Genomic DNA, 26,817 nt, shown 5'->3' on the forward strand with positions numbered 1-26,817 from the left:
ACATCTTAACAGAATTTATTATGTTTTCAGTGATCCAAATTTTGTATAGCAGTCTTATATAATTACATGCCTTCTTCTAATCCTTACACAGGAAAATGCAAAATTAGTTTTATTCAAGTTTAGACAAACTAACATATGCATTCTTGTCTCTTTTCTTCCTTTTTTTCTTTTTTCTGTTAAGTAGGATGAGTTCTGAACGTCGAAAAGAAAAGTCTAGAGATGCAGCGAGATCTCGGCGAAGCAAAGAGTCCGAAGTTTTTTATGAGCTTGCTCATCAGCTGCCACTTCCCCACAATGTGAGCTCACATCTTGATAAAGCTTCTGTTATGAGGCTCACCATCAGTTACTTACGTGTGAGGAAACTTCTGGATGCTGGTGAGTTCTACAAGAACATAATAGACCTAAAAATTAGAAGTTAAAAACGTCTAGAAATTATTTTTAGCAGGTGGCCACAATGCTTTCTTTTAAGACATTTATTGTGTATATGTGTGTGCATGCATGGTCACCCACATGTGTGTGCATGTTTATATGTTCATGAAGATGCCAATGGAGGCCAGAGAGGGTGTCAGATCCCTTGGAGCTGGAATTACAGGTATTTATGAGCCAAGTATTTATGTTGTGGGTACTGGAGTGCAAAATACAGTCCTGTTGAATGAGCAGCAAGCATTCTTAATTGGAGCCATCTCTGTGGCCCTAGAATGTGTGTGTGTGTGTGTGTGTGTGTGTGTGTGTGTGTGTGTGTGTGTGTGTGTGTGTAACTGCAGAGGCCAGAAGAGGATGTCAGATTCCTTGGAACTGGAGTTAACAGACAGCTGTGAGTGCTGGGAATTGAACCCAGCTAATCTGAAAGATCAGCCAGTGCTCTTCTTAACTGATGAGCCATCTCTCCAGCATGGTCCCCACACAATTCTTTTTAAAAGTACCTAATTATGCTGTGATATGTATACTTTAAATCTTTTCACTATCTTTACTCCTTTAATCAAGCTTTGATTTTCTTAGTTACCTGTGGGAATAGTCCCTTTTTCACTGTAAGTTGTTTTGGTTTGCCTTTATTTTTAAACATGCAAATATAACTCTAGGGCTGGAGAGAGATGGCTCAGAGGTTAAGAGCACTGGCTCTTCTTCCAGAGGTCCTGAGTTCAATTCCCAGCAACCTCACGGTGGCTCACAACCATGTAGAGTGAGATCTGGTGACTTCTTCTGGTCTATAGGCATATGTGTAGGCAGAACACTGTGTACATAATTAATAAATAATTCATATATATCCTGGTGCATTAGCATGATCAGTTAATAGATATTATAACCCAATAAAGTTGTCACTGTCTCATCCTCTAGAACACATTCTCCATTCTTCCACATGACAGCATCCTTTTTCTTACTAGCTTTTAAAGCTTTATTCAGACATTTCCAAGATATTGACCATTTTCCTCCATTTCCTCCTGTTGTACCTATCTCCTCTCCCCCCTCCCCCACCATTTTTTTAAGACAGGGTGACACCTTGTAAACCTGGCTGGTCTGTATCTTGCTGTGTAAACCAGGCTGCTCACAGAGTTCTACCTGCCTGTTCCTCCTAGTGCTACATATAAAGGCATGCCTGTCTTCTTTTTAAAATATGATCTTTTTTTTTTTTTCCAGGGATTTGCCTGTTTGCAAATTTATTTTAAAACAAGTTATGTAAAACAACTGGGAAAAAAATCTCATGAAAATATACAGAAATAAATATATGTATTGTAGATATTTAAAAGTACTTGAGATAAAGCCTTATTTTGTTTCTTCCCTCTTGTGCCCTTGTAGGTGATCTGGACATTGAAGATGAAATGAAAGCACAGATGAACTGCTTCTATTTGAAAGCTCTGGATGGCTTTGTTATGGTGCTCACAGATGATGGTGACATGATTTACATTTCTGATAACGTCAATAAATACATGGGGTTAACTCAGGTAAAGTCCTCATATATGAAGAACCCTTCTGGGTGCTTTGATTATATGATGTAGATCTAATTGTTTTTAATGTGTTTGCAGTTTGAACTAACTGGACACAGTGTGTTTGATTTTACTCATCCATGTGACCATGAGGAAATGAGAGAAATGCTTACACACAGAAATGGTGAGAAGAAAAGTCTATTGTTTGATTTAATATGACAGGTGATTTTTCAGTCAGATAGTGTTACTAATTTTATCTTTTCAGTAATGAACTGATTTAAGAAAGAATGTTATTTTACATTTAATGTTAATACGGTTCTTTGTTAAAACTGTTATCCTACATTTTAGAAAACTAACAAAGTTTTAAAACTCATTGAATTAATAAGTAATTACACACACGAGTAGACAAGCTGGAAAAATAAATAAAAAACCAAGACCAAGATGGTTATAAATGAAAATTCAGTATTAAGGCAAGAAGTTATAATATAAATGACAGGTAATAGGATTTTAGACAATTATTGAAAAACCCAGTGACAGTTTAGGTTCAGGCTTTCTCAGTGTCCAAAAGGGGATGGGAGGAGTTGACCAGAACTTTTAAGACTAGTTGGAAGGCCCAACATGTGGTGGTGCTCACCTTTAATTTTAGCACTTGGGAGGCAGGTACAGGCAGATCTTTTGAGTTCTGGGTCAACCTGGTTTATGTAGCTAGTTTCAAACCAGCCAAGGCTACATCCATGAGACCTGTCTCAAAAACAAAAGTATTATGTTATGGATGCTTGCCTCTTAATAAAAGTAGTAAGAGAGGCCTGGAACACTTGAGAGTTTTGTGAAGTACTTGTTGGATTACAGAGGCAGAAGTTGAAGTTTTACACACCTGTCTCTTTTTTTATTCCCTCTGGCAGGATCTAGTCTCTTCTCTTTGAAAGCATTCTTATTAAGCCTTGACTACTTTATATTGTATTGCTATTGACCCTACTGCATCTGTTGCATGCTTAAAGACATTCATAATCATTTAATTAATGAATAATTAAAATTATTCATCTTTGCATCACTCATAGTATACACATTAGATCCTGAATTTGCTTTTTTTCCTAAGATCTTAGTTTTATATACCCTAAATGTACCCTAAGTTTGACAGATTTCAATGATTTTTAGTATATTCATAGACATAGGCCAACCACCACCATACCTTTAATTTTTGAAAAAAAATATTTGTTTTTATTTTGTTTGTATGCATTAAGACAGGGTCTCACTGTTTAGGCCTGGCTGGCCTAGGACTCCCGTAGACTAAGAAATTCTATACCTTTATATCATCCATCTCCTTATACCTCTTACTCAGTCCTGAGCAACCTCGAATCCACCTTTTTCTGGGCATTTCATATAAATGAAACACTTGTTTTGAACCAGACTGAGCAATAAAAATAGGAAATCAAGATGCTATTCCACAGTCATCTGAATGTAATCTCATTTTTTAGTTACAAGGTTTGGCATAAGGCTACATAGACTTGAATTGATTTATCCCTGCTTTATTTCTGGGACTTTTCTTTTCGTGGTACTGGGGAATCAAACTCAGGGCTTCAGTGTATGTGCTAAGGAAATGCTCTTCCATTGAGCAACATTTCTGTAACTTTAAATTTAAACAAAGTCTCACTGTAGCTCACGTTGGCCTAAAACTCTCCAGCCTCCTTAAACCTTCTAAGTGCTAAGAGTGCTATTATGACATGATTTCTGTAACTATAAAACATTCTGTCTGGGTTTCATATAGATGCTATTTACTACCAAAAGGTAAGTTGATATTTTTAAAATTCTATAAATACATTGCTGCTTATTCAAAATTGAATTATCAAATTTGGTAAAGGACATGAAGTATTTATTCAAGTTCCTTTTTTGCAGGGGAGGGGGACATGTTTATATACTGACAGCACACTTAGGGCAAATGCATACCATTTTCATATTTTCTTCACACCAGCACAGATGAGTAACAGTCATGTAGTCACGCAAAGTGTAGACTCTCCTCCTGCAATTCAAGGACTCTCTGTGGTCTTGTAATCACTGCCCAGGGTGGAGCTGTCAGACCGGATGGATGTGTTGAAGTGGTGAAAAGGGAGCAAATGTGTTAATGCTGAGGTGGTCACCTTGCTACTCTTAGTGTAACACGTTTTTATGTTTAGCTATGACTTACAACTTTGTCTCTTGCTTTCATTAGGCCCAGTGAAAAAAGGTAAAGAGCAAAATACCCAGCGAAGCTTTTTTCTCAGAATGAAATGTACCCTAACTAGCCGGGGGAGAACAATGAACATAAAGTCTGCGACATGGAAGGTAAGTAAGCTGAGTGGGCGTTGATTTATAAAAAAAAGCCATGCACTTACATGTTGCTAGTATCAAGAACTTGCACCAGGAGTGGTCAAAGTGACCCTAGCACCTGGGAAGCAGGGGTTTGCTATGAGTTTGAAGGAACCTTGTCTACACAGCAAGTTCCCGGCTAGCCAGGGAAGCGCAGCAAGCCCTACCTCAGAAAACAAAATGAACTTTACCTTGTCTCAACCCTCTAAAGAGTTTTAGAGGTAGGAGGGGGAGCTGGAGAGATGGCTTAGTGGTTAAGAGCACTTGCTTGACAAGGACCTGGTTTGCTTCCCAGCACCCATGTGTCAGCTCACAATCATCTGTAACTCCCAATTCCAGAGATCCAGTATTCTTTTCTGACCTCTTCTTCAGGCACCAGGTGCACACACATACATGCAGGCAAAACACTTAAACACATTAAATAAAAATAAATTTTAAAAAAGAATTATGAGGGGGAAATTATAATAGTTCCCTTTTGCATTTTTGCACTTGCATCCAGTGTATATAATCTATATTTAAACAGTATAGTAATTCACCAGTTTGAGATATGAACTTAAGTTATGGAAAATATGATATTTCTTTTATTTGTTTGTTTTTTCGAGACAGGGTTTCTCTGTGTAGTTTTGGTGCCTGTCCTGGATCTCACTCTGTAGACCAGGCTGGCCTTGAACTCACAGAGATCCGCCTGGCTCTGCCTCCTGAGTGCTGGAATTAAACGCGTGCACTACCACTCCCCTGCGAAATATGGTATTTCTATACCAAGCTAACTTAATCAGTTGGCTTTTTTTTTTTTTTTTAGTTTAATTTTCTATCCATCACTGTTTAATTTCCTTGTTCAGCACTGAACCATAGTCATCACAGAGAAAATCAATGAGTGAAGGAGGAAAGACAGCCCAGAATTACACAAGGAGGCCTTTTAAAAAATAAATAAAGACTGATGTAGTGTGTGTGTGTGTGTGTGTGTGTGTGTGTGTGTGTGTGTGTGTTTTACTTGGATGAAAAGTGTCATGTGCTTGCAGCACCTGCAAAGGCCAGAAGAGGGCATTAGATCCATAATCTGGATTTAAGTGAGCCCTCATTTTTTTATTATGTGTATGAATGGTTCACCTCCATGTATATCAGTGTATACATGCATGCTTGTTGCCTGAAGAGATGAGAAGGCATCACATCCTCTGGAACTAGAATTACAGATGGTTGTGACACTTTTATCAAAGTTTGTCAGGTCAAACTCAACTACTGACCTGCATTTCTTTTTCCCCCTTAATAAAACAAAACAAAACAAAACAAAAAAAGGTAACCGCTTGTTTTTTTGCTCATACATAGGTGCTTCACTGCACAGGCCATATTCACGTATATGATACCAACAGTAACCAACCTCAGTGTGGGTACAAGAAACCACCCATGACATGCTTAGTGCTGATTTGTGAACCCATCCCTCATCCATCAAATATTGAAATTCCTTTAGATAGCAAGACTTTTCTCAGTCGACACAGCCTGGATATGAAATTTTCTTACTGTGATGAAAGGTAAATTAATTCTATTTTATACTTTTAAAATTTGAATTTCTCTGTAGCCCTTTTATACTCACTATAGTAAAGACTTAATGGTACATTGCATGTGTTCATGAAGCTGGATAAAAAGATGCATCCTAGAACACAAAAACATAAGATTAGCTTTGTAAACTCACACATTTATTAAACATTGACTGTGTACTATAAATACTCTGCCAAGTATTATGCAGAGATGCTAAGATGAGATTCTTAGCCGGATCTGGTGGCACACTCCTGTCATCTCAGCAACTGGGAGACTGAGGCAGGAGGAAGGTGAGTTCAAAGTCAGCTGTCTCTCAAAATTATTTTAAAGGGCTAGCAATGTAGGTCAGAGATGGATTGCTTGTCCAGTATGCAAAAGGCCTTGAGTTCCTGCCTTGATACTGCAAGACACCACAAAAATCATGATGTTCTTTTGCTTTGGGAATCCTGCTTAAATTGAGAATGTAAATTTCAAAGACATAAAGTTTGTGTAGTAGGCAACAAAATTTTGGTCTTGGGTTGGGGGTTTAGCTCAGTGGTAGAGCACTTGCCTAGCAAGCACAAGGCCCTGGGTTCGATCCTCAGCTCAAAAAAAAAAAAAAAAAAATATTTTTTGGGGGGGTCTTTAACCTACGTGTTTGTTCTTGAGCACCTTCAGCTCCACCCATGGTTCCTGTCACATTTCCCAAATCTGTTACTACTTGTGTGTAATTGCCACCTGAGTGTTTCTGTCTGAACACTTTCTGTATAATGAACTAAAGACTTCTATTCCTGAACGGCACCACTGCTGCTCCCAGACAGCAGGACATACTGCTGCTCCTCTTGTGATGCCTAGTGTTGTCGACATAGCACTATTGGCACCTGACTCCAGCCTTTACCACAGACCACACTTAGTAGGTCTCTAATACTGTAGCTGCATTGTTCAGCTGTCTCCCCATCGTGCTATGTGCCTTTGTGCTCTTGTCATTGGATTCTTTACTTAATTAGGATTCTTTACTTCATTACCTTGACCTGAGCTGTTGCCATAAACTCGTGAGCTGCATTTCTACCCACAGATCTGCGTCCTTGTACTTTTACATCCAGGATCAGATCATGCCATTCTCTTCTTAGAAATGCACCAACTGCTTCTTGTAGCAATGTGTGGGAAGGAGATTTTTATTTATCAAAAGGTGCTGTACATTCTGGGTGTGGTGGTTTGTGTCTGTGATCTCAACACTCGGGAGGCTGAGACAAGAAAGTCACCAAAAGTTCAAAGCCAGCCTGGACTACATATGAATTTCAGTCTAGTCAGGGCTATGTAGTCTGTTTCAAAAAGAGAAAGGGTTTAAAGTTAAATTTAAATGTATTAAAGGTGTTTAAAGTCTAGTCCTTTCTCAGTTCTCCAAATTAACCAGGAGTTGGGCAAATCACTCATCTGGATGTGGCCACAACCGCTTATAACCAAGAGTTCCGTGTGCTTTTTGAAGGTCTAGTGCCTTTGTACTCACTCACTCACCTTCTAACAGCATCTTCTTAGGCAACACTCTTGTACGTGCTTCTGTCACAGTGTGTGTTCTGTTGCTGTCTTGTTGGTCTCTTTTTGCTACAAGCTCTATAGCCTGTGATTAGAGGTGTTGATTCTGTAGCCAACTGAAATTCTGATGCTGGTACCTAGATCATAATGAGCATATCAGTTCTTCTACATCACTTTCTTGCTGTTTGTTTGTTTGGTGTTTTGCTTTTTTGAGACAGAGTCTATATAGCCCTAACTGTGTTGAAACTCACTGTGTAGACCAGGCCGGCCTCCAGCTCACAGAGGTCTGCCTGCTTCTCCTTCCCAAGTGCTGGGATTAAAGGTGTGCACCATCACACCCAGCAAATACATAGCTTTCTCACCTCCTTCTTGAGATAGTTATCTAACAACTTTATGGAAACACCAATTTTACGTTCTTAGCATTTAGATAACTATAATTCCTCATGCTTTAGACAAAGAAATGTTGGCAGAGCACTGACTAAGATCACACAACATAGGATTCTGTTCTAGCTTGGAGTTTGGGTACTTAACTGATGTCAAACTGGCCATCCTAATCTAGAAGGGTCAGACCTCAAAAATCTGTTGCGAGGCCTTTAGAAGTTTGTTGTATGTCTAGTACATTTATGACTGGTGTCAACTTTAATAAAAGGAAGAGAAACAAAGAACTATTTTTGTTTTTTATAACTGTTTTATGGTGTTTATTGTCAGTAGGCAAAAGTGTGGTGGAAGTAAAATTCCCATCCCCTTTATTTTTAAACTTGTGTAGCAGAGAATAGGACAGTCTGGGGATAAAGGAAAGCAAAATAGTCAAAACAAGATAAGTAGTGGCGTTCCCCTCTGGTTCCATCAGAAAATTAACACAGTGATCATGACATCAGTTAAAAGACTAAAAGCTTAATGATAACTCACACAAGGAGACTTGTTTTTTGGTTAAAATTTTTTTCTAAGAACTTCTTGAATCTATAACTCATCAGAATCAAGGCATAGGGGAAAAAAAAATGGCTCAATATTAAGAAAGTATTACATCACATTTCTAACATCCTGGTTCACCAAGATGGGCACCTGCCACCAAACCTGACAACATGAATTCAATCTTTGGGACCCATAAAGTGGAAGGAGAGAACCAACTCCCACAAACTGTCCTCTGACCTCTACCTTTGTGCTATGGCATACACATATACACTCACACAAAGCAAATAAATAAAATGCAATGAAGCTTTAAATTTCTAACATCCAGACTGTCCACAAAGAGCTGTTTATTTTACTTAGTAATGTCTGTGTATAATCGTTTGGCACATTGATTTGAGCATTTGCTGTGTTCATAGAAATGATTCCTCCCCTTTAAGATGCATATTGTAAATGAATGACATACTATATAGTTCATTTAGAACACAAATTTCCTAATCCAGTTTTTAAAAAGTACTTTCTAGGGACTGAAGAGGTAACTCATACTTGCTTACATAGCATATATAAGGCCTGGGCTTCAATATCTACCACCAAAACAAAATAATTCAGTTTTCTGGACCTCTCGCCCTCTTTTGGTACTGAATTACTGTGTAGTTCTCTAAACTTGTTTATTTTCTCTTGTGTCCTCCAACATACACAAAATCAGCCTGCCAAGAAAACTGTCTGGTGTTTCTGTTTTGATTCCTCAGTATCTATTCTTTAGCAGTCGGCAGTCCTCAGATTAGGAACACTCACTGGTCGGCCTGTGTTTAAGTCAAAGCATCCTAAGACTCAGCAAACATAATCTTCATTTATCTCATCCTCTTGCCTTCATCTCCTGAGTCCTTTGTCTCCACTGCCTATACTAGCCACACCAGACTCTTCACCACCTACCCCATGCATTTATTTCTGTGCTATCGCTTCTTCCTGAATGGTTTTTACAGACTTCTCTTCGCCACTCTGCTACACGTGTCCTAGAAGGAGCTGTCCCTCACCTTGCCATTCTTCTTTTGGACAAGGAGTGTAGTTCCTCTGATTGCTAGAACAGGTACCTATCACTGTGTTTACCACCCTTTCATAAATAGTGTGGCAAGTATGCCAGAAGATTGCCCACAGGTTAGCTTTTCTCATTGCATTTGCATGTCTAGAACAGTGACAGAAACATGAATGTTTTAGTGTTTCATTTTTGTGGGACTTTTTGTGGGAGTTGGTTCTCCCCTTTCACCATGTGGGTCCCAGAGACTTAATTCATGCTGTCAGGTTTGGTGGCAGGTGCCTTACCTGCTGGCCCATTTTTGTGGCCCTGGATGTTAGAAATGTGATGTAAAGATTTTTCTAAAATTGGACAAAATGTTTTCCATGTCTTGATTCTGAGGTTATAGAGCAAGAAGTTCTTAGAAAACCTCATATGCACAGGGTCCTTGGTTCCATCACCACTAGCACAAAAGGGAGGGGAGGTGGCCTTTGTCTAACATTTGTGAATCCCTAGATCAGCGGTTCTCAACCAGTGGATCATGACTCCATTAAAGGTTAGACAATCCTTTCACAGCAGTTGCCTTAAGACCATGGGAAAACACAGATATTTGCATTTCAATTCTTAACAGCAGCAAAATTACAGTTATAAAGTAGCAACGAAAATAATTTTATGATTGGGAGTCACTGCAACATGAGGAACTGTATTAAAGGATCACACCATAAGGAAGGTTGAGAACCACTGCTCTAGATCCAATCCCTGCTACCATTCTGGGATGGAGGGGAAGACAAATACTTTAAAGCATAGTTTATTTTCCTTTGTGATGCTGCCATCTAGTATTGATGTGTTTTGGTATATCTCGTTTTGAAAGTGAGTTTGATTTATGTCTTAATAAATGTGGGTTTTGGGTTTAGAGTAAATGGCAGATCTCACACTGCAAGCTATGTTATTTAACATATTGTTATGAACAAAGATACCTTGCTTATGCCCATTCTCTAATTAGGTGTTTTCTTTTTGGACATATCAGTATCTTTTACCTGCAACACTGGTTTTTTTTGTTTTTGTTTTGGTTTGTTTTTTTAAGACCTTTGAAATCTCAGCCAGGGGCTGGAGAGATGGCTCAGAGGTTAAGAGCACCGACTGCTCTTCAAGAGGTCCTGAGTTAAATTCCCAGCACCCACATGGTGGCTCACAACCATCTGCAATGAGATCTGGCACCCTCTTCTGTATACATAATAAATAAATAAATCTTTAAAAAAAAAATCTCAGCCAAACAGTCTTAACACTTGGTTCTTATTAATAAAAAAACCAAGTAAAAGAGTTATTTTCTAAAACATCATAATAGTTATTCCTTTACTTTCCATTTAGTATGGATGTCCTTGGCTTAATGATAGTGAAATTTCATAGTTGATATTAAAGTAAGGCCTTGCCACAGACCTAAAAATTATAAGGTGAAGAATTTGGCTGTATGAAAAAATAAACTGCTATAGATGTAAACTGTATTTTAACATAATTGTGACTACCTTTGGAGCTTATTTAGCATTATTAAGATTTTTGTTTTTTGTTTTTCAAGACAGGATTTCTCTGTGAAACAGTCCTGATTGTCCTAGAACTCACTTTGTAGACCAGGTTGGTCTCGAGCTCACAGAGATCTGCCCACCTGTCTCCCAAGAGCTGTCATTAACCACTGCCAAGCTTATTAAGATTTATTAATACCCTGTTTTGATACAACAGTATGTATAATGAAATGTGTTTTTAAAAAATAGGTCATGAGTTTGGGTAAAAGGGGTGAGAGTCACATATCAAGGATGGATCTAAATGACATGGAAAAAGGTTCACTATTATACTAAGTATAGAATTGGGATTTTTGTTTATTTGGTTGGGTTTTTTAGGGGGAGTTGTTTGTTGGTTTTGTTTGTCTGTTTTTCATGACATGGTTTCTCTGTGCATAGTTCTTGCTTTCTTAGAACTCTCTCGGTAGACCAGGCTGGCCTAAAATTCACAGAGATCTGTCTGCCTCTGCCTCCTGAGTTCTGGGATTAAAGGCGTGCACCACTACATGACTGAAGTATAGACTTATTAAGAGTGAGTTGTAAACTTATTAACTGAAAAATAATCTTTAATTTTTTTAACAGAATTACTGAGTTGATGGGTTATGAGCCAGAAGAACTTTTGGGCCGCTCAATTTATGAATATTATCATGCTTTGGACTCTGATCATCTGACCAAAACTCATCATGATAGTAAGTACAGTAGAAGAACTCAAGGAGACAGTCTCCTTGCTCCAGTCCTGCAGTCTCTCCTGTTTGTACCACCCTGTCTCCTTAGACCAAGAATGTTCAACAGCCCCTTCATAATAGTAGCAAAAAAAAAAACCAAAAAAACAAACAAAAAAGTCATTTAATAATACATAAAGCTTCCCTGGCATTTTAAACACAGAGACAAATAAAAGTCAACTATTATAGCATCTGGCCTACATACCTATGTACTGAAATCAGTGGTTGGTCAATAGAAGGTAGTAAAAAAGCATTTGTTAATAAATCAGTGAATGGGATTAGTATATCGTGACACCCTTGACATATACTAGGTTTCCAAATTTCACTCAGACGAAGTCTACGTACAATATCAAAGTAAGTTAAATGTCACAATTTCTCACTTGCCTACTGAATCTGGACCTAGATGTGACTTCCCAGTTTGATTGAGGGTACTGAATATCACTGAATTAGTGTAATTTACCTTGAACTACAGAGTGCCTAAATTATATTCAGAGCATGGATATTCACGATAACATCATCATGATTGATTTACTTAAATTCTCTTCAGTAATGAATTTAGACTGCATGTATTCCTACAAAGCCACAATATGATATAAACTTATCAATTGAAATATTCTGAGTATAATTTTTTTAGAGTGATTTGGTTCTCTGGCACTTAAGGAACAATGGTACCATTTTCTTGAATGTGCCCTGTGATCCGTCTCTAGTCTGACACTTTGACTATAAGTCTTTAAAGGAATTGCAGCCACCCTGTCCCTCAATCCAGACTTTCATTCATTTCTAGTAAGATAGGAATTTTACTTTGGGCTTTACTTTCAGATGTGTTTGGCCTTTATCAGTTCAAACAGTTAAAAATCTGGGGGAAAAGAGATTCTGTCTCAAAAAACAAACAACAAAAAAGAAGTCCAGATGTGAGACTTCAGACCTTGGCTCACTGCAATGCCTCCCCACAGTCAAGGAAGACAGGCTCAAAAAAAAGGTCAGGCGGCAGTGGCACACGCCTTTAATCCCAGCACTTGGGAGGCAGAGCCAGGTGTATCTGTGCATTCAAGGCCAGCCTGGTCTACAGAACGAGATCCAGGACAGGTACTAAAACTACACAGAGAAATCCTGTCTCGAAAAACAAACAAAAACCAATGATCCACTCAGGCATGGCAGCACAAGACTTTACCCCCAGTAAAGTCAGAGGCAAAGGCAGGCAGATCTCTGAGTTTGAGGACAGCCTCATCTACATAGGGAGTTTCAGGACAGCCAAGGCTACATAGAGAGACCCTTTTCTTAAAAAAGGAGACAAAACAAAACCCAATAATCTACATTCAACACTTATTTGATTGAAAATTCAATTATGTTTTCTTTGTTATACTTTCTTATCCCTAGTGTTTACTAAAGGACAAGTCACCACAGGACAGTACAGGATGCTTGCCAAAAGAGGTGGATATGTCTGGGTTGAAACTCAAGCAACTGTCATATATAACACGAAGAACTCTCAGCCACAGTGCATTGTGTGTGTGAACTATGTTGTGAGGTAAGATTGGGAAGAGACACTTTGGAAAAACAAGTGGTTAACACTTTTTACATTTATATGCCTTTATTAAGAGATAAAAATGATCTGAGTTTTGTTTTTATTTTCCTTTTTCTACTGGATTATGGTTTATACTCCATCCCACCATTCCAAACCAGCTATTCAAGTGATCCCACAAAACTTTATTTTTTATTTTTTTTATTTTTTTTTTTTAATCAGTCTGTAGCTCTGTTTTCCTGGTAGTTCAGTTTTAAGCAGATACTTACTATCTTTGGGCCAATAAGGTTCTGTGAAGGTTAAAGGACTATCTCCTGTGAGGGCACTGTGATAGATTGCATGATGTGACATGGGGCTTTTGTTATATTCATGAACTCTGTAAGTTATTTCAGTAGGTTTTACCCCATTCAGTCACTCTTCACATTACCAAAGCATTCTAATTTAATTGCCAGGCAGAGCTCTCTAGCGTGGATAGCTCATTTTCTTACGTTACATACCCTTTACCTTTTTTTCCCTGTCTCACTGAGTAGGCCTGGCTGGCCTGGAACTCACTGCAGACCAGGCCAGCCTTGAATTTGCAGCTGCCCTGTGTAGGATTACAGGGCAAACTTCTAGTGTTCTGTTGTCTCCTTGGGGGGTATTTTTGGTGCTGGGATCAAACTCCATGCCCTATCACTTATAATCCCAAAGAATCATCTTCATTCCAAAGAGTTCTTATGTGAGTTTTGCCTTCATGTAAAACTGTTCTTCCGCCAGGCGGTGGTGGCGCACGCCTTTAATCCCAGCACTCGGGAGGCAGAGCCAGGCAGATCTTTGTGAGTTCGAGGCCAGCCTGGTCTCCAGAGTGAGTTCCAGGAAAGGAGCAAAGCTACACAGAGAAACCCTGTCTCGGAAAAAAAAAAACAAAAAACAAAACTGTTCTTCCCCTGCTAGTCTGCCTCACGATTGTTACTTGAGCCCAAGTTTCAGCTTGTCTGCCCTTCTGCAAAACATCCTTTTCCATTTTCGGGGTGACCACAGTGTATGACAATTGTTTGCGTCTATCTATTATATGTGACGCCCCATAAAGACTGTGGGCATTATCACTATATTCTAAGGTCATCTGTAGACCTCCGGTGTCAGTGCTGGAGTAGTTTTGTGTCCTTTTTGCCGTGTGCATTAGCCCAGATTACTCTGCTGTGTCCTTCACATTCTTACTGCAGGTGTTCCTGTCCCACCGCTATTCTCAAAGAGTGCTTCAACTCAAATGAGTTGAATATTTAATGAATTTCATTTAAATTTTTATCTTCATATTGGTGTTTTAAAACAATATACATTTCTCAATAGTAGAATGCTTGCCTAGCATGCACAGGTCTTGGGATCAATCACCAGAACTGGGGGGAAAAGAAATGTGGCAAATATGCATGAGAGATTATTCATCTCGAGGAATGTTAAAATGTGGGTGGGTATATATATATATATATATATATATATATATATATATATATATATATATATTTTTTTTTTCATAGTCCTCCCCACCATCATTGTTTCAAGCGCTAATTTACAAATACTAATCTCTCCTTCTTTGACAGTGGTATTATTCAGCACGACTTGATTTTCTCCCTTCAACAAACAGAATGTGTCCTCAAACCAGTTGAATCTTCAGATATGAAAATAACTCAGCTGTTCACCAAAGTGGAATCAGAGGATACCAGCTGCCTTTTTGATAAGCTTAAGAAAGAACCCGATGCTCTGACTCTGCTGGCCCCAGCTGCTGGGGACACGATCATATCTCTGGATTTTGGCAGCAATGGTGGGTGCTCAGTCTCTCCACATCTTCCTCTGTGTCTGCTGCTTCCTGTCTCCATGCAGCTACACTCTGCTCCATTTCTTGGCTTACGTGTTTGCATATAGTCTTTCGAAAGTATTGTTTAATATGTTTGTTTCTGAAATTTCATAGCCTTCCTGCTTTAATTTTTGTGTTCTGCTGGGAATTGTAGTTAAGAGTATCCTGAAGGTTATTTCTTGATACCCTCGAATATGCTCTCTGCCACCCCGCTGCACCATTCAGTAGAGTTAAATTGCAGTAGGTATAATTGGGTTATTGCTGAAGGATTAATGAAGCAGTCATACCGTAAAGAAAACATGAAAATGAAAATGTTCTGTCAAATTAGGCTAAGTTTTAGCATATAAAAACATCGGAGGTGCCAGACGGTGGTGGCACACACCTTTAAATCCCAGCACTCGGGAGGCAGAGGCAGGCGGATCTCTGTGGGCTACGAAGTGAGTTCCAGGAAAGGCACAAAGCTACACAGAGAAACCCTGTCTCAAAAAAAGCCAAAAAAAAAAATCGGAGATACACATCCTAGGAGTTGTCAATAGTGGACAAAAAAGATAACTCAGACTTAATGATCATACTGTAATATCTATAAACTTTCTAGTTAAAGAAAACTTATTGAATCAAATCTTTTATAAAAAGTAGAAAATATCTATGACTACTAAAATCCTGATGTTCTCTAGACTGATAAAAATTTTTCCTCTGCAGATACAGAAACTGAAGACCAACAACTTGAAGATGTTCCATTATATAATGATGTAATGTTCCCCTCTAATAATGAAAAGTTAACAAATATAAATCTGGCAATGTCTCCGTTACCTGCCTCCGAAACGCCAAAGCCACTTCGAAGCAGTGCTGATCCTGCGCTGAATCAAGAAGTCGCATTAAAATTAGAGCCGAATCCAGAGTCCCTGGAACTTTCGTTTACCATGCCCCAGATTCAAGATCAGCCAGCAAGTCCTTCTGATGGAAGCACCAGACAGAGTTCACCAGAGGTAGGTACCTGATGGAGGAAAAGGCCGAGACTGATAGATCTCAAAAGCCAGCAGAAATATCTAGCTTGCCCCAGGATTGAGAGTGTCACAGCTGCTTCCAAATCCAGAACAATTCCTTTTCAGAGCTTTCTCCTATTGACATTGTGCTGGAACAGGACAGCTGAGATATGGACTTACTTTGTCACCTGGTTAGTGAACCACAAATAAGTCTGGATTCTGCATTAAACTGTTAGGAATTAAAATGGGCAGCTGTAAATTAAGCAATATGGTATTGTACAACCTTTTGGAGAATATATTCTTTGCTTTGATGGTTTGCCCAGCACAGAAGTGTTTGATTCATTTTGTCATTAATCTTACAAAAGTAAATCTATTGAAAAAACAGGAAAAGCAAAGTCTTATGCTTAGTATACCAAGCTCCTGTATTCCTTATGGAAACTCTTGTCTATAACTCCTAACGTAATAGAATAAACATTTAAGATTCCAGTGAAGCCAGGCGGTGGTGGCACATGCCTGTAATCCCAGCACTCCGGAGGCAGGTGGGTCTCTGTGAGTTTGAGGCCAGCCTGGTCTACAAAGTGAGTTCCAGGACAGCCTCCAAAGCTACAGAGAAACGCTGTCTCGAGAACAAACAAACAAAAGAAGATTCCAGTGAAAATGTCAACTAGTTAATTGGATAGTCAGGTACCATTGCAGGACTTCAGTTGTGTGGTGAATTTTATTCTTTAGAATAAACAAATTTTGTCTGGGGGAAGGGGATGTTGGTTGGTTGGTTGGTTTTGTTTTGTTTTGTTTTGTTTTGTTTGAGAGGGTCTCACTATGTAGCCCTTTTTGGCCTGAAGCTCACTCTGTAGCCCAGGCTGGCCTCAAACTCACAGAGATTCTCCTGCCTCTGCCTCCCGAGTGCTGGGGTTAGAAGCTCCTTCCACCACAGCCTACTAAACAAATTTTTCTATTGTAATTTTTAGTTAGATAAATAAAGCTTTATAATGTCTATTGCCTGAAACTTCATAACAAGCAAACCTAAAGATTTCTTTAGGAAAAAGTAAACACTCCTAATTCCTTTCACAGCCTAACAGTCCCAGTGAATACTGTTTTGATGTGGATAGTGATATGGTCAATGTATTCAAGTTGGAACTGGTGGAAAAACTGTTTGCCGAAGATACAGAAGCAAAGAATCCATTTTCAACTCAGGTATGTTGCCTTGCTCATCTTTTATTAACTTTTAGTCTGAAGTGACTGGGTTTAACTTTTTTTTTTTTTTTAACAAGATGTAGTCATATACAAACTCTTGTATTTATTGTTTGAAAGGACACGGACTTAGACTTGGAGATGCTGGCCCCTTACATCCCGATGGATGATGATTTCCAGTTGCGTTCTTTTGACCAGTTGTCACCGTTAGAGAGCAGTTCCTCTAGCCCTGCAAGTGTCAGCACAGTTCCAGTGTTCCAGCAGACCCAGCTACAGAAACCCGCCATTACTGCCACTGCTGCCACACCTGCCACCACCACCGCCCCCGCCCCCACCGATGAAGTGAAAGCAGTGACAAAGGACACTCTGGAAGACATTAAAATACTGATTGCATCTCCACCTTCTACCCCTGTACCTCAAGAAACGACAGCTGCCCCAGCCTCAGCATACAGTGCTCCTCACAGTCGGACAGCCTCACCAGACAGAGCAGGGAAGAGAGTCAGAGAGCAGACAGAGAAAGCTCATCCAAGGAACCCGAACGCATCTGTCACTTTGAGTCAAAGGTATTTATGTGGAACATAGTTCTGTCCTGTTCTAGTACATATGTGACGTTAAGTGATTTCTAAACATACCGCCATCCTTCTGACATATGCTTGAAGGAATATAATAGATTTCATACACTGTCTGAATTAAACACTCAAAAGCCCAAGTTACCTTATAACTTCTCTCAGGCAATCCTATCAATTGTCCAAATACAGAAAGTCAGAAAGATGTCTTCCAACACCTCTAAAAATAAAGTCCAGCCCTAAGTTATAAATGTCAGGCATTTCTTTGTGTGCCATTCAGGATGGGAAATAACTTCTTCCCTGCTTAGAGCCTTCCATACCAGAAGAAAAGCCCTTCTTCAGCTAATGGTTCTTTCCCATTCCAGACTCAGCCTGGTGGTGTTTAGTCCTCATTGGTAAATGTGGATATTTGCAGGCCTTCTTTTTAAAAGCTTGTATATGATTGCAAGTCTTAAACTTAATATTATTTTTCATTACATATTTTTGTGTTATAATTATTATAAAGAAAATAAACTGGCTGGGCAGTGGTGGCGCACACCTTTAATCCCAGCACTCTGTGAGTTCGAGGTCTACAGAGCAAGATCCAAGACAGGCACTAAAACCATACAGAGAAACCCTGTCTCAAAAAAGAAGCAGCTTTGTTTAGATCTACCAAGAGTCCTAGAATGACTTACAATATTGTTTCTATGGAGTGAAGCAATGTTTGAGCAAATATTTAGAATTTCTATGTATAATATGTAATTGTATTAGGTGTGTTTTAAATTTGAGGCCCTACCTCCAGGAAAGTAGTTTTCACTAATTAGTGAGTGGAAGAAAAATGATTCCTTCTGTTCTGTGCCTAGACAGAGCAAGCTGCCTCTGATAGCAGAAGAAAGGACTCCGCTGTAACTGGGTGGACCTTTGTTCCCCTTATCACCCCTTCACCTTAAGTGCTAGGACAGGCCTGCCTAATTTTTTTTTTTTTTTTTTTTTTTTTATTCTTTTGGCTAGGAAAAAACCTTGGGGCTTTGGATGAATTCAGTATTTTCAGTTGGGTATAGTAATATATGCCTTAGTCCAGGCTCTCAGGCAGCTGAGTCAGGAGGATTACAAGCTTAAGACCAAGGCTGAGTGTGGTGGTGTACATACACACCAAATAAATAGATATAACAGAAGTACAACCAGAGATGATATTGTCATGAACATAACATACTTGCATAAAAAATTTAAACCAGCCAGGCATTAGTGGCTCACGCCTTTAATCCCAGCACTCGGGAGACAGAGCCAGATGGATGGATCTTTGTGAGTTCAAGGACAGCCTAGTCTACAGAGCGAGATCCAGGACAGGCACCAAAACTACACAGAGAAACCCTGTCTCTTGAAAAAGGGGGAAAAAAAAATTTAAGTGTGGCATGAATCTTAAAGGTACTTGGTAATAAAATCAAACCTGAGGCCAGTTATTGGAGTGAATGCTGGAAGATCAGAGAAGCAGAACAAGCCACAGCTATCTCACCTTGCCAATTCTTCAGCTGATCCTGTTTCCTCAGACTGGAAGCCCCTCAGTCCTCATCTAGAATGAATCTCAGCTGAACTGTGCTGCTCAAAGCCTAAAAGCTTAACCAACCAAATGTTTTGAGTTTCTGGTCTTCACGCCTTACATATCTTTCTCTTTCTGCCCTTAGTCCCTGGGATTAAAAGCTCACTTCTTGGGATTAAAGGCATGTGTCACCAAGCCTGGCTGTTTCTAATGTGGCCTTGAACTCAGAGATCCAGAGGCATTTCTGCCTCTGGAATGCTAGGATTCAAGGTGTGAGTGCCACCATTTTCTGGCCTCTATGTCTGTCTGGTAGCCGTTCCATTCTCTGACCCCAGATAAATTTATTAGGGTGCACAATATTTTGGGGAACACAATACCACCACATTTAAGCTAGCTTGCTTATATACTACATGGTTTATAAATACTTTAAAATTAAGAGTTAGTCATATGACTTAGCCATTTGGCTTTCTGTTGGAAAACCAAAACAAATATAACAAGCTTAACTGACTTCATAATACTTCCCTGTTGCCTAATATTTCAGATACTCAATTCAGATATATTGGTCAGTACTGAGGCCAAACTAGCAGAGTGCAAAGGTCACTGTAGAGGAGATAGGGATGTGAAAGCCTGGCACGTACTTCATAGCTACAATTAATTAGCAGTGGAACTTAGAGCAAACTACCTAGCTGGCCTCAGTTTCTTATTTATAAAATGGTTACAAAGTACCTGTCATAGCCATCCTTGAGTGTTAGAATGAGGTTAAAATGAACATGAATTTTGTTTGGTGGCTGTTTTGCTTTTGAGGCAGATTCTCACTGTGTAGTTCAGGGTAGCCTTAAACTTAAAATGTAGCCAGACTGGATTCAAACAGGGATTATAGGTATGTAGCTTCGTGTCCAGCTAAAACGTTATAAATTGATAATACTGAATGTCATCTTATATTTCAGTAGTCCCCAAAATATGAGTCCACTGAGCAATGGTGGTCTTCTATAGAATGGTTTGTTTTTCTTTCCAGAAATACTGTTCCTGAGGAAGAATTAAACCCAAAGATAATAGCTTTGCAGAATGCCCAGAGAAAGCGAAAAATGGAACAAGATGGCTCCCTTTTCCAAGCAGCAGGAATTGTGAGTGTGAGTGGCATGTTGTCTTCCAGATACACACTGAAGTTTTCTTTTCCAAAGCTATCTTCGGGCTTGTTTTTAAACTTACATTTTAATAAATTCTGGTGTGAAAAACCCAAACGTGGCAGATAAATTTAGAGGAAGAAGTCACATTTGCCCGCCACTCCACCTTTACTATCATCCCATTGTCATTTTCTTCTCAGTAAATTAGTTTCCTTATTCCAGAAGCACTGGGGCTGGAGAGATGGTTTGGTAGTCAAGAGTACTACTGCTCCTCCAAAGAATCCAGGTTCAAAGTCCAGCACCCACGTGCTGGATCACAACCCTCTGCAACTCCAGTCCAGCAGTCTCTTCTGACCTCTGCTGGCACCATACACATGTGGTGTCCAGACACACACACACAGGCAAAATAACAAGACACAAAATAAAAATAAACCTAAAATATTTGTTAAAGAAGGACTATGAGCTAGGCGGTGATGGTGCATGCCTGTAATCCCAGCTCTCAGGAGGCAGAGCCAGGCAATCTCCGTGAGTTCAAGGCCAGCCTGGTATACAGAGCGAGTTCCAGGACAGGCTCCAAAGCTACACCGAGAAACCCTGTCTCCAAAAACCAAACCAAAACAAAAAGTTCTATGTTTTAAGGACAGTTGAGGCTAGCTTATGGTCAGAACAGATTGACTGGAAAGTATTTAAAAACACATTAACAATAATGGGGAGGAAATAACTTTATCATACTATTATAAGAATAAAAGAAAATTAAATTATTACAAGAAAAATTCAAAATCTAGAGCATTGTTTAAGAAATCTGGCTTATTGGTTGCTATTAAATGTATATTGACTGCAAGGCTTTTTATTGTAAAAAAAATTCCGGGCAGTGGTGGCGCACGCCTTTAATCCCAGCATTCGGGAGGCATAGCCGGGCGGATCTCTGAGTTTGAGGCCAGCCTGGTCTACAGAGCGAGATCAAGGACCCGCACCAAAACAACACAGAGAAACCCTGTCTCAAAAAACTAAAATAAAATAAAATCAATATACTAAATATTAACTTAATTCTTTTTTAGGGAACATTATTGCAGCAGCCAGGTGACCGTGCTCCCACTACATCACTTTCTTGGAAACGTGTGAAAGGATGCAAATCAAGTGAACAGAATGGAATGGAGCAAAAGACAATTATTTTAATACCCTCTGGTTAGTTTATTCTTTCTGTTCTTAACCAGCATAAGGAAAAATTTAAATATATTATTTTAGGACTTTTCCCCCAAGTGACAGTGATTTTGATTTCTTAGGAAGATTAAAAAGTTAACTGGGAGGTGGTGGTGCACACCTTTAATCCCATCACTCAGGAGGCAGAGGCAGGTGGATCTCTGTGAGTTTGAGACCAGCCTGGGCTATAGAGCGAGATCCAGGACAGGGACAAAAACTATACAGAGAAACCCTGTCTCAAGAAAAAGAAAGGGAAAGAGGAGAGGGAGACAGAGACAGAGACAGCGAGACAGAGAGAGACACAGAGAGGGGAAAGGAGGGGAGGGGAGGGGAGAGAAAAGGAAGAGAGAGGAGAAGAAAAGAAAAGAAAAATGAAGTACAGTAGCATGTTGTCTGCTGGTCGAAATTGAAATTCAGTGATTAATGAATTGCTTAAGCATTTCAGAACAGACTTTGTATAAACATCTAACAGCAGAAATAAATTTGATTATACTTACTTGTTTGCACAGCTAAGGGTTTGCCCTAGAGACTAAAATTCCTTCCAGAAATGTGTTTTATTTTACCCAGTACCTACTGTTTAAGCAATTGAATGATACGTAGGTATCTTTTTGTTTTTCAGATTTAGCATGTAGACTGCTGGGGCAATCAATAGATCAGAGTGGATTACCACAGCTGACCAGTTACGATTGTGAAGTCAATGCTCCCATACAAGGCAGCAGAAACCTACTGCAGGGTGAAGAATTACTCAGAGCTTTGGATCAAGTTAACTGAGCTTTCGGAATCTCATTCCTTTTATTGTTTCTTTTTTGTTCAGTTATTGTTACTGTTGTTTGTTTGGGTTTTTTGTTTCTGTTGGTTATTTTTGGACACTGGTGGCTCAGCAGTCTATTTATATTTTCTATATCTAATTTTAGAAGCCTGGCTACAATACTGCACAAACTCAGATAGTTTAGTTTTGATCCCTTTCTACTTAATTTTCATTAAGGCTCTTTTTACTACGTTCTTTTAATGCCAGATCACAGCACATTCACATTTCCTCAGTATTTTCACCATCGCATTGCAGTCATTTAAAATGCACCTTTTTATTTATTTATTTTTGGTGAGGGAGTTTGTCCCTTATTGAATTATTTTTAATGAAATGCCAATATAATTTTTTAAGAAAGCAGTAAATCTTCATCATGATCATAGGCAGTTGAAAATTTTTTACTCATTTTTTTCATGTTTTACATGAAAACAATGCTTTGCCAGCAGTATATGGTAGCCACAATTGCACAATATATTTTCTTAAAAACACCAGCAGTTACTCATGCAATATATTCTGCATTTATAAAACTAGTTTTTAAGAAGAAATTTTTTTTGGCCTATGAAATTGTTAAGCCTGGATCATGACACTGTTGATCTTACAGTGATTCTTAAACTGTATGGTTTCTTTATATGGGTAAAGCCATTTACATAATATAGAGAGATATGCATATATCCGGAAGGTATGTGGCATTTATTTGGATAAAATTCTCAATTCAGAGAAATTATCTGATGTTTCTTTAGTTACTTTACCAGCTCAAAAGAAAACGGTTCCCTATGTAGTTGTGGAAGCTTATGCTAATATTGTGTAATTAATATTAAACATAAATGTTCTGCCCACCCTGTTGGTATAAAGACATTTTGAGCATACTGTCAACAAAAAAAAAATCATGCATTGTTAGTAAAATTGCCTAGTATGTTAATTTGTTCAAAATATGATGTTTGCTTTTATGCACTTTGTCGCTATTAACATCCTTTTTTCATATAGATTTCAATAATTGAGTGATTTTTTTTTAGAAGCATTATTTTAGGAATATAGAGTTGTCATAGTAAACATCTTGTTTTTTCTATGTACATTGTATAAATTTTTCATTCCCTTGTTCTTTGTGGTTGGTTGGGTCTAACACTAACTGTACTGTTTTGTTACATCAAATAAACATCTTTTGTGGACCAGGCCCCCTTGGGTCAGCTTTTATGTTTAAATAACATTTGTTTCAACATTTCTAGCTCATAAAATGATTTCTCACAAATTTAAGTTCTTTATAAAAATTACACTGTACATTTCTGTATTCATTGTCATTATCTAATGTATGATGTGTTCCCAAATGTCATGTTAAATAATGACAAATCATAATATTGCACTGTAAAGAGAACTTTTAGAAATTTGCCATTATAAATTTATCAGTCTATTAAAATATAAAACACAAAACTTCAACATTTTCAGTATGAATAGAATAAGTGAAGCAAATCATGAAACATAATAATCATATATTGTTGTAAGGGCTCCAGGTTCCTTCTAATTTCTAATCTGTTTCCATTAGCAGATAAAGCTAGAGCTGAAATAAGACAGTTCCCTAAGGTCCAAGGGTACTTAGTGGCAGGTCAAAGAATCCTACGTCCATCTTACATCTTAGAGCATTATCTTTGTTGCTTTGGTTTTAATGATATGGGTATATGACACATTAATATGCAGATGTGGTTTACAGCTAATCATACATTACCTAGTGTTTCTTTACTTTGCCAGGTCAAAAGAAAACAGTATCCTGTAATTGTGAATTTTAGAAACTTCCAAATAAACACCAAATATCTTCCAGCTATATGCATATCTTTCTATATCATGTGTTACTTATTCTAAAAACATTTTTAAATAGCTTTATTCCTTTTCTCCTGTGTTTTTCTTTTATAATATAGCTGTTCTGCTTTCACATTCTACTTTTTAAAAAAAATCAGAAAGTCAATGAAGATCTAAACATAAAAAATGGAATCTGAGACTTCTAGTGAACTCCTGTGATCCCAGCACGTAGGAAGCAGAGGCAGGAGAATCAGGAATTCCAGCCAGTGTGGGCTACATGAGAATGTCTGTCCAAAAAAAAAAAACCCTGGGGAAAGAGATCACTGAATCCCTACACCAGAGGTATCAGTCTTTTAGAACCATCTCTGTGATGCTGAGCGTCAAACCTGGAGCCTTACATGCATACCAAGCAAACAGGATACCACGGCACCAAGCAAGCCCAGAAACATGTCCTTACTGACCAATTACATAACCAGTGGAGAGCCTTGTCCTCTAGGCTGTGGCATAAATCCTAAACAAAGCTAAGTCTTAGGGAGCTGTTTCTAATCTTAGGATGAACCTGTGATTACAAATAACAGTTCTGAACAGTATAGTAATACTAATCCAAAGCTGGGGGCTCCCCGATACCATGAGCCAACATACTTGCACACTTAATCACAGACAGCAGTAGAGGTGACATTTTAGAATAAAGTGGTTGCTTACTATTCCTTGTTCACAAAAATTTTTAAATGCGTTTATTTAATAAATTAGCTTGAAAACTTGAAGTTATGTGCAGTTTTCAAATATTTGTAGATTTTGTCCATATATACTAGAAGTCTGAGGAAATGGCTTGTGAGCAGTGGTTCAGAAGAGAGCTGTAAGGAAAAGTACCTACATGTGGTTTCTCAGAAATCACCTGGAGCACCTAGATTCCAGATACAGTCAGCAGATCCTGCCTAGCATTGCCCACCATCTTGGATTTCTTTCCGGTGCCTTTAGAACCCTGCCCTGGTATCCCGAGCATTTCTCTCCCTTCAAGGACACCCCTGCTACCCTGTTCTCGGGCGCTGCTATGAATACATGACTGGTATTACTTGCCCCTGACAAAAGGATAGCAAAAGGAATTACCATATTCTGTTGGTTTGATCAGTGCCTCTGTTAGGCCTAGAACTGAAAATGGCTACCCGTTACCATAGCTGACTGTTGCTAAAGTGCCTTGCAAAGTCTGCCTCTAAATGACCCTAATGTCTGTTAAGTACCACCCGCTAAAACATTCTGCACGTTAATTCACAACCTCTGTGAATTCATGCTTGTATTTCCTTTTGTACATTCTAGATGCTGGCCACCAGGGACTCCAGAGCCTACGGTCCTAACCACCAGTCCACACAATATACCCGATTCCCCGTTGCCGAATGTTCAAAAATAGCACAAAGGAAGACACAGAGTAGAAAATGGAGGGCTGCCTGTCACTTTGAGAAGTGAGGTGGCATGTCCGAAGAGTTGTGGCAAATGAACAACGTGTTTTTAAAGCTACCTACTGGGTTTGAGTTTGAACCAAAACTTGGGTGCTCTCACTACAGAGGCATTGAAGGGACTGGAGGTGTAAGGTATAACAAAGCACTTGACATATAAAACGGCTTATAGAAAGATGCATGTGGCTTTCTCAGAGCTGTTGGAATTAACGGCATAACAGACGTGGTTAAGAGCCTCCTAATTACGGTTCCTAATCTTAACTTCCTCCTCCAAGCTTCGATAAGGGGTTTGAAAAGTTCAAAGTTCTCAGGCAGAAATGTCAAGCGGGAGCTGGAGGCGGGTATCGAAACGGTCGGTGAGGAGGGCCTTTCTTACTTTAGAGTTTAATTCAATAAAACCTCAAACATGCTGCTGGCTGGAATCAACAGAAAGGTAAAAGAAAAAAAAACCTCTTGCGGTGTTTCAAGTCTGCCCTGACCACTTTGCTCTTATTTCGTCCCTTTACGTAGCCTTGAACCTGTTCTCGGGTTAGAGCCATCCATCTGGTCCTATACAGTGCCCCCGCCATACAAAAGCGACACCTCACCACACCCGCTCCTCTAAACGCCTCCTGGAGCTTTGAGTTCACACCCTTCGGGGGTTTGGGAATCATTTTTATTCTTACCTGTCAGGGGTGATTTTTATCCAAGACGCTGCTCAGACACCCGATCTCCCCTTACTATGGAATTTCCTTTATTCCGTCTTGGCTGCATTCCGAAACGCAGAGCGAGGCAGGTGCCTGAGAGCGGCGCAGCCCGACCCGGGCGAGCGAGCAGGCAGAGAGCCTGGCACTCCTGCTCCGGGCAAGCCAGCGAGCTCGGTGCTACCTGCTGCGGTTGCAAACGCCGCGGCCTCCGCCCGCTGGCCCCGCCCCGGTACGTGCCTGGGCTCAGCGCCCGCTGCAGCCGGCCGGTGTGCGGGGCGCGGGACCGCCTGCGGCTCCCGCCTACGTGTGCGAGTGCATGTGCGAGGTTGGCGGGGGCGGCCGCGCCTGGGTCCCCACGCAGCCTGCGGGGACCGAGTTCCCAGTGCGCTTTCCGAGGGGGCCTGGGCTGTCCCTATCAAATGCTTTCGGCTGCCGGCTGTCCTTGGTGGGACAGAAATTCCCGAGGTCTCTGAACATGTTGGATCATCGCAGTTTTAAAGGAGTCTTTATCTAATCTAGTCAAAAACACAAGGAATTCTAGCATGAGCGCGCGGGGTGGGGGTGGGGGAGTGGGGGTGTGTGTGCCTGGAATCTCAACCCTCCAGAGGCTGAGGCAGGAGGATTCCTCGAGTTCAAGGCCAGCCTGGGCTACCAGGG

General features: G+C 39.6%; 1 protein-coding gene and 1 long non-coding RNA gene across 8 annotated transcripts in view; one reads left to right on the forward strand and one right to left on the reverse strand.

Annotated features, from left to right (window-relative positions):
* Positions 1–24,044, forward strand: part of Hif1a (hypoxia inducible factor 1 subunit alpha) — a 49,751-nt gene extending 25,707 nt beyond the window's left edge. For 2 of the 5 annotated variants that reach the window (XM_036206580.1, XM_036206583.1), the window contains exons 2-15: positions 182–375; positions 1,795–1,940; positions 2,022–2,106; positions 4,129–4,241; positions 5,589–5,791; positions 11,364–11,470; positions 12,881–13,028; positions 14,597–14,817; positions 15,550–15,836; positions 16,905–17,027; positions 17,145–17,587; positions 20,122–20,236; positions 21,289–21,415; positions 22,050–24,044. In XM_036206580.1, coding sequence (XP_036062473.1) covers positions 182–375; positions 1,795–1,940; positions 2,022–2,106; positions 4,129–4,241; positions 5,589–5,791; positions 11,364–11,470; positions 12,881–13,028; positions 14,597–14,817; positions 15,550–15,836; positions 16,905–17,027; positions 17,145–17,587; positions 20,122–20,236; positions 21,289–21,415; positions 22,050–22,201 — 2,464 coding nt within the window. In that variant the 3' untranslated portion in view covers positions 22,202–24,044. The remainder of the gene's footprint in view (positions 1–181; positions 376–1,794; positions 1,941–2,021; positions 2,107–4,128; positions 4,242–5,588; positions 5,792–11,363; positions 11,471–12,880; positions 13,029–14,596; positions 14,818–15,549; positions 15,837–16,904; positions 17,028–17,144; positions 17,588–20,121; positions 20,237–21,288; positions 21,416–22,049) is intronic. The other 3 variants (XM_036206581.1, XM_036206584.1, XM_036206582.1) reach the window with 2 other exon arrangements.
* On the reverse strand, positions 1–26,609 carry LOC118595786. Of its 3 annotated transcripts, none has more exons than XR_004946553.1 (6): positions 26,140–26,609; positions 15,661–15,844; positions 7,293–7,440; positions 5,854–5,913; positions 3,867–3,989; positions 1–382 (listed from the first exon to the last, which is right to left on the reverse strand). It is a non-coding gene; the product is annotated as an uncharacterized LOC118595786 (long non-coding RNA). The 3 variants fall into 3 exon arrangements; XR_004946551.1 differs by having other exon boundaries at positions 7,293–7,447; XR_004946552.1 differs by lacking the exon at positions 5,854–5,913 and having other exon boundaries at positions 7,293–7,447.
* Positions 26,610–26,817: the final 208 nt, after the last annotated feature.

The sequence above is a fragment of the Onychomys torridus genome, chromosome 14 (assembly GCF_903995425.1).
Source record: "Onychomys torridus chromosome 14, mOncTor1.1, whole genome shotgun sequence".
NCBI lineage: Eukaryota > Metazoa > Chordata > Mammalia > Rodentia > Cricetidae > Onychomys > Onychomys torridus.